The following is a 15,424-nucleotide window of genomic DNA, read 5'->3' on the forward strand; positions in this document are numbered from 1 at the left end:
AGGTCAGCTACAGTAGCAAGGTAACTTAGATTTAGGTAAGTATACTTTTTTTTATTATACAGCAACCTTAAATATCTCCACTCCGCCAACACTCAACCCTGTCTCGGAAACAAAACAAAACAAAAGGACAAGAAAGAACAACCCTCCCCCCAACCGCCCCCCAACCAAGAAGTTTATTGTGGCTGTTGCCATAGGCCATCTCCTGCTTTGTTGCCAGAGGGAATTTTCTATTTCTTCTTGTTGTTGTTCCTACATTGTCTCAACACACACACACACACACACAATAAAATAAAAAAATAAAAAAAAAAAATGGAAGAATGGTTTAGCAATTGTAAAAGCTGCAAGTAGATATAGAGGAATTGGAGAAACAAACAAAAATGGATGCAATGGGAAAACCAGGGTCTCTCTACTTGTTTTTGAAAGGGTTACAGAACTGGCTGTGCTGGAAGCTCTTGAAAATGCCTGAAAGGGGAGAACAAAAGCACTCAGAAGCAGTGACTGAGGGCAGGAGCTTCCAACAGGATGAATAAAGGAGAGAAGGCCAATCAAGCCATACTGCCCACTTTCAGGTTCAAGTCCCCACAGCCAGGGAGGGGGTGAGGAGGCATGCAGGCAAAGCTGAAACAAATAGCCTGTTTAGGAGAGAAAGGGTTAATCTTAAACCAACTGTGTGGTTAGAAGAGGCGGCCTTGGATTACAAAATTACCATCAGATTTTCCCTGCTAATGGTGTTGGTCACAATCATAAAATAACACGGCATCCTATAGAAATGCTAGATCTGAGGCATTTTAAAGTCTGGGATTTGCATTCTCCTTATGTAAAAGAAAGATTAAGAAGCCAAGCTATCAAAATAAAATTATTCCCAAAGACTGGAAGGGCCTGGTGCTATGCTGGAGGCTGGTCAGCAGTTACAATGGTTAACATGGTAGAGGGAGGAAGCTTGGAATATTGAAAAATCAAAGAGAGAATGGGGACTAAATAAAGATCAAGTGCTTGGTGAAGGGTGGCATTCTGATCTACAAGATATACATTCAGTGTGATGATGTCATCACAGAATGATGTCATCATAGAACAATGTGCCTTGGAAGCTTTAAGAGTTTGGGGACAAAGCTGAGGAGCCCAGGGAAAGATTCACAGTCACTAAGATTATATAAGCTCCAGGGAAGCCTTTACAGATTTCTTGCTAAGATTGGTTTCAGCTGTAAACAAAGTCATATTAGACCCTGAGGCCACACAGGTTGTTAGAGATGTTATTTGAGAATGCTAATACACAGTGTGAAAGAGTTACTAGACCTTTAGAGCCCTGGGTACGCCAATGGATGAGTGGATAAGGGACACAACTGATACTGGCTCTCACAAGCAACGTGCTAGTATTATAGCTTATAATAATATAAGCTATAGCTAGAGGTCTCAGATATAAAAATGCCCAGTGCTTTAATTGTGGTGAATTCAGCCATTTACAAAGAACATGTGACCAAGTGGTTAAAAGGCTCAGATTTCAAAATGTCCAGTGCAGTAACTGTGAGAAATATGACAGTTTCTGAGCACAATAACAAAATGCCTGGTGTGTTAACTGTGGGAAATATAGTACTTCCCGCTGTTTCTGGCAGCAACAGGGTCTCCAAAAGAATACCTAGGCTTCCCAGAGTTTGCAGGTGTTATGCAAGGGCTGTCATTGGATAAATAAGGGCAGGTCCAAAAGGGACACACAAGGTAATCTCTTGTCATCAGGAAATGAAAAAAGGTGGGGGTGGGGGTCTGCTAGCATAAGGCCTCACAGCTTTTTCTCTGGCCATCCAAGAGATTAACAAGTAGGAGGCAGCAACAAAAACAACACCCCGGCAACCAAGTATTTCTGATCTTATATTGGTGCTCTAGATTTGACCACAGATAAACCTCTTGCCCTATTCCTAAAAATTCAATGCTACAAAAAGAACATGTGTGTTTTGGCAAACAGTGAGTAGTTAATGGTCTGAGACCAAAATTAAAACTTCAAGTAAATAGTGTTGAAATAGAACGTTTGGTGGTTACGAGAGCTGATGTGACTACCATTTCCCCAAAATCGTGGAACTCAGAATGAGTTTCTAAATGTATAAGAGTGGCCACTGCAGAAATAACAACCCTACCCTTAAATAGTTAACTAACAAGCCTCTATGGGTAGAGCAGTGGCCCAACTCAATCTCCTACGTGGCTCATTATACAACAGGAAGATAATATTATAGATGGATTTTCTTAGCACACAAAGTAAAAAGTTAAAAACTTACATACATAGAAAAGGTTTCTGATTTAATTATAAAAGGTAGAGTAAGACTATATCGACTATCAGTAACAGACACAGCCGAAATTGTGGTGCCTTTTACTAATGCTGAGATTATGTCACTATGTGTAATCAATGAAGATTTGCAAGAGCTTGAGCAACTATTTGGGAGAAATTGAGGTTGTAGCAACTATTTGCAAGAAATTAACAAATATCTCAAAAGCAAGCATCTTCAGTTTATAAAAAGAACTAATTGGGTCCTCCCATGTATTGTAAAGGGAAGGCTACTTCCTGAAGCACCTACAGTCTATCCCGATCAAGAACGTTGAGAATGGAAGGCTTTAAGTCAGACAAAATAAGCAAAGTGATCCAAAGCCCACACAGTTCAGTTCAAAAATCAGAGCTGTATGCAATCCTTGTGGTAGTGTGAGAGTTTAATGAATCTCTTAATAATTACTGGTTCTCAATATGCAGAAAGAGTTGTCTTGTATATAGAAACTGCTGAATTTGTTCCGGATGGTTCAGAATTAATCTTATTTGTGCAACTGCAACTGGCAATCAGAAATAGACACTATCCATTGTATATTACTCATATTCAGTCTCATATAGGTTTAGCAGTCTATTGACACAAGGAAATGAGGACATTGAACAATTATCAACGGGGAAATGTATTAGAAGTCTTAAAATATCATGAAAAACCACCATGTTAACAATAAAGGTTTAATTTTTTTTCTATGACTTGGCCATAAGCCAAGGAGATAAGAAAGTGCCCTACTTATTCTCTGTATAACCAAACTTCATTGCCTGCTGAGAGTGGTCCTGGGAGTGCCAAAAGACGGAATCTGGCAGATGGATGATGTGTTTCATTTTGCAGAATTTCAAAAACTAAAGTTTGTACACCATACCACTGATACATATTCGGTTCCAATGGGGCAACTGCTTTGAAAAGTACACACACATACACACACACACACCAAACAAAAACAAAAACAAGCCAGCCATATATATCCTCTTCTTCCCAGGTCAAAATCTATGCAAACTCTTCAAGGTAGGTTAGGTTAGGGACTAAAAGACTCTTACAACCTCATGTTATCTATTCTCATTCTCATTCTCTCTCTCATTCTCATTCTCATTCTCTCTCTCATTCTCATTCTCTCATTCTCATTCTCATTCTCTCTCTCTCTCTCTCTCTCTCTCTCTCTCTCTCTCTCTGTCTCTCTGTCTCTCTCTCTCTCAGGAAAATTCTGTATAACCTCCCTGTGCCTGACACATGCTAGGGTGCTTTTCCAACCAGTAGCCTTCCTGGATTCACTGCAGTAATGAAGTAGTTTGAGTTTCCTGATCAGGCCACTGTGGGGGACTTCTGCTCTTAAAATTTCAGGACAGACTTATACCATTGCCACTAATTTAGGAAGCCCTAAACTTAGAGCTCAGAGTTCCCCGAGAAATTCACATTCAAATTGAGAACTATCCTACCAACAACTATGAATTAGCTCAAACTTAGTTTTTTGCAAATTTGCTTTTACATGGCTAAAAGCCATTGGAGCAACATAATTTGTATATGGACACAAACTCACTGTGTATGTTTGCTGCTTATGAGCATGTGCTAATTATAACTATAAACTTACCACAATATAGTATAAAAACAAAAACTTGGTTTCTCTCCTCAATCATTTTAACACAAGAATTTTAGATTTAGTATGATTTACATGATCTGGCTGGCACTGAAGGTGAGAGAAGTCTCCTTAGGAGTCAACTCCCACAGCACCCTGTGGTCCTTGGCATGGTGCCTAGAATTTACTAATGCTCAAGAAACGTGTTAATGAGCAAATGGCCAACTTATTAAAGATCAGAGTACGTGATCTAACAGTGGTCAGATCTAACAGATGATGGATTAACAGGTCATAATGTTGAAGGATTCATGATACAACCAGGATGAGCTATACTCTACACAGCAAGTCAAATGACACTACAGTGTCTGTGGGTTTTATGAATCGTGAGATCAATCAAGTTATAAAGTTAGTAAGAAGTTTTAAGAAAAACTTTAGTCTTAAGTACTTTCAAAAAAAACAAATCAAAATCCCTTTTGCCGCGCATCCCCTGGAAGCACAGGAAAGGCTGGAAAGGGCACAGCACTAGGGCTGGCTCAAGTTCCAGCCGTGTCATGTGTCACAGAGCAGGACAAGTCTTTCACATGTAACAAATGAATGACAACCTCTGCTAACAGGACTGGGAAACTGCCAAAGCCATAAGAAATACATTCTGCAGATGTGACATGGGAAGAGAGGAAATAAGTTGCAACCTTTGGTGGCTCTGCACGGCCGCTGTCCTGAAGCTTAGCCCCATACCCACCAGTGTGACACTCCACAGAGCATGAAGCTCCGAGAGCTGATGTGAAATGCGTGTAAAGAAATATGCACAAAGGTTGTATAAAATGTAAAGCACTATGCTGGCTCTGCCAGAGCTGAGATACAAAGTTACAGTCCAACACAGCAAGCACTTGTCTATACCCCCGGGTGCAAGGCACTGTGCTAAGTGGGAGGAAAGAGGAAATTCTGCAGCTAAGCATCTAACGGACAGAGTTCCCAGTAAAGGACTGAGGGCACATATAACAAGCCAGGGACAAATGCACCTCAGAGTCTGTGCTTGTAATGTAGGTAAGAGAGAAACACTGACAGCATGGATTCTAGCACAACATTACTGTTCATAGCAGCTCAGTATGGATCTTTCCAGTGTGGTCAGAAAAGTTGTAGAGATCTGGCAGCCTGGGTAAGAGAAAGACAGGAAGGGAGAAAGAGCTGTGCTCCTCCTGCGTCTGTCTCTCCTCACAGCACAAAGACCCCATCTTTACCTAAAGGATATCTGATACCCTTTTCTGCTTACTGAATCATACTCCACAGGGAAAGCCTTGTCACTGAGAAGGGCTAAACTCCTACAGCAGGAAAAAAATTACACTGGATATATGTTTAATAGCAGGTAATTCAGAATCCTTAAAATAACTTATAAATAAATACTGCAGTGGATAATCAAAGAGGGCAATTTCAAGCCTTGTTAACAGTGCATGACCTGCAACTTCCAAGCCATCTTAGCATGAGCTGTGAGCAGACACAGTTCTCAACTCTCAAGCTGTGTTTTAAAATGCGAAGCAGCCTAGAACAAGTTCTCTTTCACTTGGTGTTCTGCATGTAAGGCTGGAAGGCTTCTGCTTCTTTTCTGGGTCCCCCTGCCTGCCAGACACAGCTGGCAGAACAGAGGCCAAAGCTCAGAGGACTCACTATCAAAGTGAAACTCCCCAGAAGAAGTCACTGCAGCGAAGCCATGTCAATCTGCTGAAGATTTCAGATCTTCAGAAATGTCACGGAAAGTCCTAAAAAAAAAAGAGAGAGAGAAAAAGGAGGAGAGAATGGTTGGCTTTGCTTTGGAAAAGAGTGGGTTAGTGAACTACAAGGGAAGGCACACCCAGACCCGTTACTCCACCACACTGTATTCTTTCATAACCTTTAAGAGGGTAAAAGAGACTATAGTTACTATTTTTAGTATTTTCACAAGAAAGTTTCAAAATCTTAGCCCTCGTTCTACATAAACAAGAGCCCAGGTTGGGGCTGAGTCCATTATCTCTTATCTGAGACTTCCCGGACTTACTTGAAGCACAATTGGCCATGTGACTGGATTTTGGCTAACAAGACGTTACTGAGAAGTATTGGGCAATTTAGGGGCAGTTTCTTGGCTCCTGGAATGTCTAACTAGCTAAAAAATAGATATGACATTAAAGAGAATAAGTCTTGCTGATCAGACTAATTACTGATAGAGTCCTATTAGAAGGAGGGACCCTACTGCTACACAGAAACCACACCCTGCTGGGTAGAGTAGCAGACATATTCAGGAAGGTGTTTTCATCACCTGACTTGTCCTACATCATATAAGCTAAATGAACACTGCCAAGTGTCACCTGGGATTTGGACTGGATAGAAAGGTCTGATGCAGGACCATGGTGACTAAACAGCCTTTGATATAGCTGACAGGCCTGTCATAGTGTCACCTTTAGTTAAGATGCTCAGAGACAGTCCAGGGGCCAGGGTCAGAGGTTACCAATAAACATGTGCTCCGGTATCTGATACCTTAGAAAGCCTTAAGTCAAGGTTGACACAGCATTCTGATGGTAAGAGGCTAGGCTCGGGCATTTGTTTAACACAATAGATCTGGAATGCCCCTCTGGACTTCTTTTTAAACAAATTAAAAAAAAAAACAAAACTATCTTCTTTTGGTTGTTTTGAGTTCAGCTGATATATAGGGTTTTTATTATTAGCATTACTACTATTATTTAATCAAACCTATCTGAAATAAAATATATATATGGACAGTTTATTAGGAGCCATTTAGAGAGAAAGCATACAACTTTTTAACAGAATCATCCAGTAAGAATACAAAAGACATTTGACTTCAGAACACTAGCATTTTTCAAAAATCTAAAATTGTTGAGATTTATTTAATGTGTGTGAGAGTCTGCCTACATGAATGCACATGCCCCACGTATGTCCTAAAGGAGAGCATCCAATTCCCTAGAACATGGTTTACAGATGGTTGAAGGCAACCATCTGGACCTAAACCAGCATCCTCTGCAAGAACAACACCTAGTCTTAACTATTAGTAAGCCATCTCTCCAGGTCCTCAAGAGCAATTTTCAATTTATATTTAGTCTGTGACCATATAAATACAGCATGTTGTATCACTGTTCCTTCTTATATCACTTTCTTCCAAGTTGAATAAAGTTAATTTTGTTTTTATGGCACAGTCCACCATCAGTTACCATAAAGTGCTCAACATTTTCACTAGAAACAGCTGAAAGACAGCAAGGGGTTAGCATGATAAAGTTCAGGGAGCAGTGTAAACAAACACTCACAACACAAGTTTTTTGCTTCGCAGCTTATAAGGCAACTCTAACTTCAAAAGCAAATGGATAAGGTAGAAGTACACACCGAACTCAGGAAGCTAAAGAGTGGACTGTAAATACAGCTGGCACAATCAGCTCCAGGAAGACTGCCTCAAGAAAGGGAAGGAGGGGAGGGAAGATCTAGTCCTGTGTTAACAGGTGGAGAAGCCTCTGTTAGTCACCTCCACTAAATGGGTGTGTAGGGATGCAGAGCTCTGGTTCTCACATTGGGAGGCAGAGGAAGGTGATCTCCAAATTCCAAGCCAGCCAGGGCTACACAATGACACAGTGAAATTCTGTCTCAATAAAAATATAAATAAACATATAAAGTTATTAGCACCAATGAGCTTCTGAGCAACTGACTCTAACTCAGAAGGTACTTTGATCAATTCAAAAGACATGATATTTAAGACAAAATGAGCAGCACTACACTTTAAAATTTTCCTAGAAGGATAGAAGTGTGGAAGGGAAAACTGAGTTTGAGATATAATACATAATATAGATAGATAGACAGAGATAATAGAGACAGACAGGGAGAGAAACACACAGACAGAAGCACAGAAGTATAAACAGACTGTTAGACCAACTTCTCAGTGACTCAAAGCACACAAGAATATATGACACAAAACTCAGTGCTTTCCCACTGAGGACAAGCTAGGCAACATAAAAAAGTCTCTTGAAGGTTAAACCTATTTATTCTGGCCGGGCAGTGGTGGTGCACACCTGTAATCCCAGCACTCTGGGAGGCAGAGGCAGGTGGATTTCTGAGTTCAAGGCCAGCCTGGTCTACAGAGTGAGTTCCAGGACAGCCAGGGCTACACAGAGAAACCATGTCTCAACAAAAACCAAAAAAAAAAAAAAAAACCAACCTATTTATTCTGAAACTGTTGCTGTATGTTCGACTGCATGATTTACACACACAAAAAAACATTTTGTAGGGTTTTTCTTGTTTGATTCTGGGATGGTCTGTGCTGCCAAGCTGTTGGTTCTCCTGCCTCTGCCTCTGCCTCCCAAGTATTGGGGTTATGGGCATGAGCCAACACACTTACCTTATTTTTCAAGTTTTTAACATTAAATCTGACACACAGAAAATATTCCACTTCTAGGTATTCAAGCAAGTGAAATATAATTCACAACCACCATGATGTGCACAAAGACAGACTCTTGTCTTTTAACAGCCTCTACCTGGTGCCTTTAATACTACACTGAGAAATGAGGCTGTACACCGAGACCGTGAAGAGTGAGTGAGACAACAAGCAACGACATGGTCAGGCACACACTCTGACGGAGTAAGGCCTGCCTCAGGAGGGCAGACATTTAGATCATGTTTAAGGCTATTCTGAAATGACTGCAGTCAGGATATCAATAGGTAGAATATGTGATGGAGCGAATGTACTAGAAACCTTGAGCACTGGTGGAAATAATGAGTGCTTGAGACGTTCAACCTGCAAGTCCCAGATGTAGCCATTCGTTGAAAACAGCAACAGTGCAGTCTGTGTCTACATATGCTCACCATCACGCAGAACTTACCGCTGAGTCTGAGCAGGCCAAGGGGTCTGACTGGGTGTGGGCACTGAGTTCGTAGGACTCACTAGCATGGCACTGTAGATATTGGAAGCAACGACAAGTATGCAGAGAAGTATCGGCCCAATGATCGCTCCTTCCAGGCCCAGGTAGTAGGCCCCACCAGCCACTGCTAAGCCGGTCAGGTAGGGGTGGCCTCCTCTGGAACAAAAAGCACACCAGTGAACGTATGATTTCCAATGAATACCAGCTTTGGAGAAATCCCAAATATTTTCCAATATAATGTTGCTTCTCTGATACTTCAGGCTTTACGTCACTACTAGCTTTCTTTAGATTACATCAATGTAGAACCAAGAACATATAATAATATTAAGAAACAAAGATTTTCTTGAATATGTACCAACAAGTGGCCTCTGCCTCTTTTTACAGGACTAGCAACTGAAGGAATAAAGCATGCTGCTATTAGGTAGTCTGGGCCCATCCCACGTGGCTTCCTGAAGATTACTGCTGACTGAAGACTGGCTTCCTAAGACACCTGCTAGGTTTACTTCCTTTACGGAAAATAGTGAGTGCAATTGAGCAAGTATGGTTTCTTTAATAAAACAACTACAGTTTCATAAAATAGTAACAGCAATATTCCTTTTGTTTACAGTTTTGACCTTTGGCAATCTTCTAAAATATAACTACCACAGGCGTAGTAACAGGCTGTCTATGGAAGACATCTGTCAACAAAGCACAAGACTTTTATTTTACAAGAGTCAGACTGTCGCACAGGCTATGACGGCAATGCTGACACAACCAGGATGGAAGTGAGTCAGATATAGCAACACAGTATAGATAAGTCCTCACCACTGACGCAAGAGGAACAAAGAAAGAGCCACAGTCTGTTTCTAGTTTTTAAATAACACGGATGAATGGAATGTTTCATCAAAGTAAATAATTAGATACACAAAAAGGATTTTGGAATATATAGCACTTTACAAACATACAGCCTTCAGGAAATAAAAAACGTGATGTTCACAATTTAGTTCTCTTCTTCCAAAAAGATTTATAGCAGTGAAGTACTTTCCCTAAATGATGTGTTTGGAGAAAATTGTTACCAGAAATCCTTAAGGCTTAAAGTGGTGGAAGGAAAACTTTTAAATAAAAGCTTAATTAAAACTTTACATTTCTAGTAACACTGATCAAGTATTTATTATGAAAAAAATTCACATATAAGTCTTAAATTATAACTATAACACTTAATATAAAAAATTTACAGCAAAGTTTAAATACACAGAGCACTTAAGTGTAAATATATACTGTTTGAACCTCCGTTGTTAAAACATCAGTTGATCACAGTAGCCGGCTCTGTGGTTAGCTATTCTGAAGCAGGGTTTCCCTGTTGCCCTAGCTGGCCTGCAGGGTGCTATGCAAAGCAGAAGGCGTTGAACTCATTAGGGCCCTGCCTGTGTCTGCCCAAGTGCTGGGATTATAGTATTTGCCACTAAGCCAGGCTTTGGGGTTTGGGTATTTATTTGGTGGGGGGTTGTTTTCTAAGTTTTATTTTATTTTTATTTTTGTGTATGTGCATGTGTGTTTGTATGATTCCATGCCAGAAGAGGATCTTGGGTTCCCTGGAACTACAGTTACAGACAGTTGTGAGCTGCCCAATATAGGTGCTGGGAACAAAACTCAGGTTTTTTGAAAGAACAGTATACAATCTTAACCACAGAGATGGTTCTCCAGTTCCATGTTTTATGTCTGATATTGAGACAGGATGTTGCTATGTAGATCAAGTGGGCCTCCAACTGGCAATTCTTTTATATATATGATTTATTTATTTTTATATATATATTTGATTTATATAAGTACACTGGAGCTATCTTCAGACACACCAAAGAGGGCACCAGATCCCATTACAAATGGTTATGAGCCACCATGTGGTTGCTGGGAATTGAACTCAGGACCTCTGGAAGAACAGTTGGTGTTCTTAACCACTGAGCCATCTCTCTAGCCCAGCAATCCTGTTGACTCTGATTCCTGCATGCAGGAATCACAGACTACTTACTGGTGATACTGTGGGCATTTTACTTTTCCATTTCTAGCTAAAGGCATATAAATTCCCCTATTGGATGGACTGGAAGTGGCCTGTTTCACTGCACTCTGGTTCAATGGGGCTTCTATGGTATTCTACATTATTTTATAACATTAATTTATTTGAGAGGAAATAAATCACCATACAACTTAATTTTAGAAAATTTAAAATAGCTGAAGACAGCTGTTTCTAGAAGCAGAGGCCCTGCCCATTAGGCCTTTAGGTTTGGGTTTTTTGTTTTGTTTTTGAAGCAGAATGTCAAGTCACTATGCAACCCAGGCTGGCCAAGAACTGCCTATGCAACCCAGGCTAGCCAAGAACTGCCTATGCAACCCAGGCTGGCCAAGAACTGCCTATGCAGCCGAGGCTGGCTTTGAACTCAGAGATCATCCACCAGCTTCTGTTTTCCTGGAGCTCAGACAAAGGTGTGTACCACCATGCCCGGCATGCCTTTAAATCCTCCTCCTATGCCTTAACCCAGAGGCCCTTACCCCACTGTATTTTTTCTATACTGACAGCACACTGAAGAGGCCACATGGGAGCCCCTCCTGGAGCCCCACCTGGAATTACAGCACTCAGGAAGCTGAGACAGTAAGACTATGAATGGGAGGTCTTATCTGAGCTGAACAGTGACAAATAAAATCATCATCATAATAAATGATAATGATCACAATAATGAAGATAATAAATTGAGAACCTGATGTAATCTCTACACAGGTATTAAAAAACCTATGAAAAACTGATCTTTATCAGATCATCGAAGTTAGACTAGTTACAATTTAAACTGTGTTCATCATGAACCATACATACTATCTGAAGAGTACAGACATTAACACTTGCTAGGATTCACCTTACACTGGAATCTGTAGCCACACAATTGCATAAGCATTTTCTCCAGACGCAAAGCAGCACTGAAATAGCCAGTAACTCTTTATTGTACTTAAAATATTGTATGTATGCCTAGTAATACTTCTTTCCTAGGCTAAATGCCACAAAACTCAGAACAGAATTATGCATAATTTTGGTCTTAATTTTGGATTTTATACTTACATAATAACGATCATAACCTTACCAAAACAATGTAATTCTACATCTGAATTTCACTGTGAGAGGATTACAAAAGGCTACGCAACTGAAACCTTTTGCCACTACTCCTTCCCCATCCCTTCCCCAAACCAAACACCCTAAGACTGAACGAGAGCTCGAGAACACTTACCCTGATATATCAGAGTAGATTGCAGTGTCTACGAAGTATGTTGGCAAGAGATGAAAGACCAGGAGCAAGATGGCCTTACAGCCTAACCCTTGTGTCAGCCACAGGTCTAGAACTGCAGGTACTGCTGCCCAGTATGTTCCCAGAAATGGCACAGCTCCAAGGATTGCTGCCAAAGCTAATAGAAGAGTAAAACTGAATCAATCAAAGTCCCCGGCAACAGTAAGGAAGCAGCAGACCCAAGCACTACCTCCCTCGTCACTCACCCGTCCACTGCAACTGGAGAGATGGCTCCGCTGGGAGAGCACTGGCTTGCATTCTGGCACCCATGTGCCACTCATAGTCACAGGTAATCCCAGGTCCTGGGATCTGACATACTGACACTGCTCACATGTGGTGCAAATACATACCTGCATGCACCCAACACCCACACACATAAAATTTAAAGTAACCTTCTTAAAAGTCCACCCAAACAAGAAAGCAAACATAGGCTTCAGTTTTAGAGGACTGGTAGAGCCTAACAGCTCACTATCTTAAAAGTTGTTACTAAAACTTCTCTATTGTGTCTAGCTTATGAGTTTGTGTTCTTTTCTCCTTCCTTCCTTCCTTTCTTCCTCCCTTCCTTCCTTTCCTTTTCTTTTCTTTTCTTTTTTCTTTTTTTTTTTTTTGGAGACAGCGTTTCTCTGTATAGCCCTGGCCGTCCTGGAACTCACTCTGTAAACCAGGCTGGCCTTGAACTCAGAAATCCGCCTGCCTCTGCCTTCCAGAGTGCTGGGATTACAGGTGTGCACCACCACTGCCCAGCTCTTTTTTTTTTCTTTTAAATACTTATTTATTTAGTGCATTGTAATTGTATATGTGTGAGGGTGCCGGATCCCCTGAACCTGGAGTTACAGACAGTTGTGTACTGAACACCCAGGTCATCTCAAAAGTCATCTCAAAGAGCAGCCAGTGCTCTTAATGCCAAGCCATCTCCCCAGTTTTTTATGTTATATTTTAAGTGTTAAATCCTATTGCCTTATGGCTAAAATCTAGTCCCATAAATATAACTGTAGAACATTCACCAAAATGTCCTAACCACAAGTCAATCTACATCTTAGGCTGAATTTAGAAAAAAAAAGGGATATTTTCTATATTTACATTTCAAATGTTATCCCCTTTCCCCTTGTCCCCTCTGGAAACCCCCTATCCCACCTCCCTCCCCCTGCTCCTATGAGGGTACACCCCCACCCACCCACTCCAGTCTCCCCTTGGGTTAAATTCTTATTCTTTACTTTGCCACTAAAAAACTAAGCATACAAGACATAAACAAACAAAAGCCTGTAAGTAGAAAGACTTCAAGTCCACCTGCCCCAGAGCAGTCTAAGCTCTCTCCTCTCTTGCTCCCTTCAGACGAAGAGCCACGAAGATGTGGATTCTTGTTCTGGTCCAACCATTAACCATCTAGGTGACCTTGAAAACCTGGCTCTCATCTATACATGCCTTTCCCATCTGCCATAACATGATTATACAATATCTTTGTATGGTCTCGTGGTATAAGACCATCAGAGAGTAAGCTACTTAGAGGGCACAAGATAGTCAGAGGGCGAGCTACTTACAGGACACAAGATAGTCAGAGGGTGAGCTACTTAGAGGGCACAAGATAGTCAGAGGGTGAGCTACTTACAGAACACAAGATAGTCAGCTGAGTGGGCAAAGGCAAGCTAAATATGGGAACACAAGGAAGGAAGGAGAATGGAAGCTGACAAGTGATAGCAGAGTGTGGAGGGAGGGGGATATTTAGAGAAACAGTAACAAAAGTAAAAAAGTGGATGGAGGTTCTGAACCGACAAGGAAAACCAGCAAGCTTGCCATGAACCTGTGTACTGCTTGTACACAGGTGCTACATCTCAGCAGAGATCACAATAGGCCCAATAGGATCAGACATACTCATCCGGTCCCTGGGATGGCATCCCTCATGGGACAAAGCTATCAGACAAGGAACTGCTCACTCCCTGCCCTTTAGTTCAATTAATTTGTTGAGTACCAACTATGTGCCCAATGTTATACAACGTATTAAGACATTTACTCATTCAACAAATACTTGCAAATAACTTTCTATGTGATGGGTGTGGTTCTAGATACCAAGGCTACAGCAAAATACAAGCACACTGCTCATCTAGAGACCTTATTCTGAATAAGAAGGCAGTTTTAATGTGAGCTCTAACTTTCCTTAAATAGACAGTCAGCAAGTTCTGTATATGGTTGTTACCTGATGGTATGAAGACGATATTGATGCCAAATATAGTGTGAGTCAGCCAGGTATACAATCCATAGAAGCCAGCCATTTTGAGGGAAGCATCGAATACCCCTCTAGAAAACCCAGAGAGAAAAAAAAGAAAAGGTAAATAATCCCAGCATCATAATACGGTTCAGAAAAATCATCACTTTTGGGTTTCTAGTCACTTTATTCCAAATCTGGCATTAGGTCTCGTTTCTCTGAGAGCTGTGTGTGCTTCTCTGTGCCGTGTCACTTTGCTGTCACTGTCCTCTTTATTAAAATGAATACTAAAGTCCATATGCTAAGCTGGAAATTACACTTCTCTCTGATGAGACAATAACTCAAACATCCTAAAAAAAACCAAACATATCACTGAACTTACCTACCAATTTTCTCCTCTTTGAGAGGGGCTGGGGTAGGAGGGAATCATCCTCAGGGCCATGTGCATTATACAAGCACTTAACCGAGCAAGGCCCCAACTTTTCCACTTCTAAAGTAGGTATTTCCAGGGTAGGAATCATATTCTCTACGTCTAAAGAAAGAATTAGGTTCTAAGAAACCCAGTCTGCATCTAGTCCACATTTAAAAAGAACAAGTGAGATGCGGTGTATAGCTCAGTGGTAGAGCAAGGTTTAGTAGCACACTTCAAGTCCTGGGTTCAAGCCCCAGCACAGAAGGGAAGAGGAACAAGAGGGGAGAAAGCAGGAAGGGAAACAGAAAGGAAAAGGCAGGGTCAGAGACAGTGAGGAATAATCTACCTTATACTGTCAATTTTTCTTTCTTTTTTTTCTTTTTGTTTTTGGTTTTTCAAGATTCTCTGTGTAGCCCTGGCTGACCTAGAACTCACTCTGTAGACCAGGATGGCCTTGAGCTCAGAAATCCACGTGCCTCTGCCTCCCAAGTGCTGTGATTAAAGGTGTGTGAAACCATTGCCCCGCCAATTTTTCCTTTTAACAAGATTTTCATACATTTCTTTATGCAACCAAGACTACAAAGTAACTTTTTGTATCAAATAATGCAAGTCATCTAGGAAAATGCATGGTTATTAACTACAGAGTGAAACCAGGCAGGAAAATACAAGGAGTAAAAACAGGCTATATCTTGCTATGACACTTCTCTGTTGAAAGAGACTAAGGCAGCCCTGTGTGGAAAAGGCCCTAAGT

General features: G+C 41.0%; 1 protein-coding gene across 2 annotated transcripts in view; it reads right to left on the reverse strand.

Moving 5' to 3' along the window:
- Window positions 1-3,376: 3,376 nt before the first annotated feature.
- The window catches only part of Tmem245 (transmembrane protein 245), a 70,504-nt gene continuing 58,456 nt past the window's right edge, over window positions 3,377-15,424 (reverse strand). For both annotated transcript variants that reach the window (XM_052176522.1, XM_052176521.1), the window contains 4 exons: window positions 14,253-14,353; window positions 12,005-12,179; window positions 8,718-8,912; window positions 3,377-5,624 (listed from right to left, as the gene is read on the reverse strand). In XM_052176522.1, the coding sequence (XP_052032482.1) occupies window positions 5,579-5,624; window positions 8,718-8,912; window positions 12,005-12,179; window positions 14,253-14,353 (517 nt within the window). In that variant the 3' untranslated portion in view covers window positions 3,377-5,578. The remainder of the gene's footprint in view (window positions 5,625-8,717; window positions 8,913-12,004; window positions 12,180-14,252; window positions 14,354-15,424) is intronic.

This window comes from Apodemus sylvaticus, chromosome 3 (genome assembly GCF_947179515.1).
Source record: "Apodemus sylvaticus chromosome 3, mApoSyl1.1, whole genome shotgun sequence".
Taxonomy (NCBI): Eukaryota; Metazoa; Chordata; class Mammalia; order Rodentia; family Muridae; genus Apodemus; species Apodemus sylvaticus.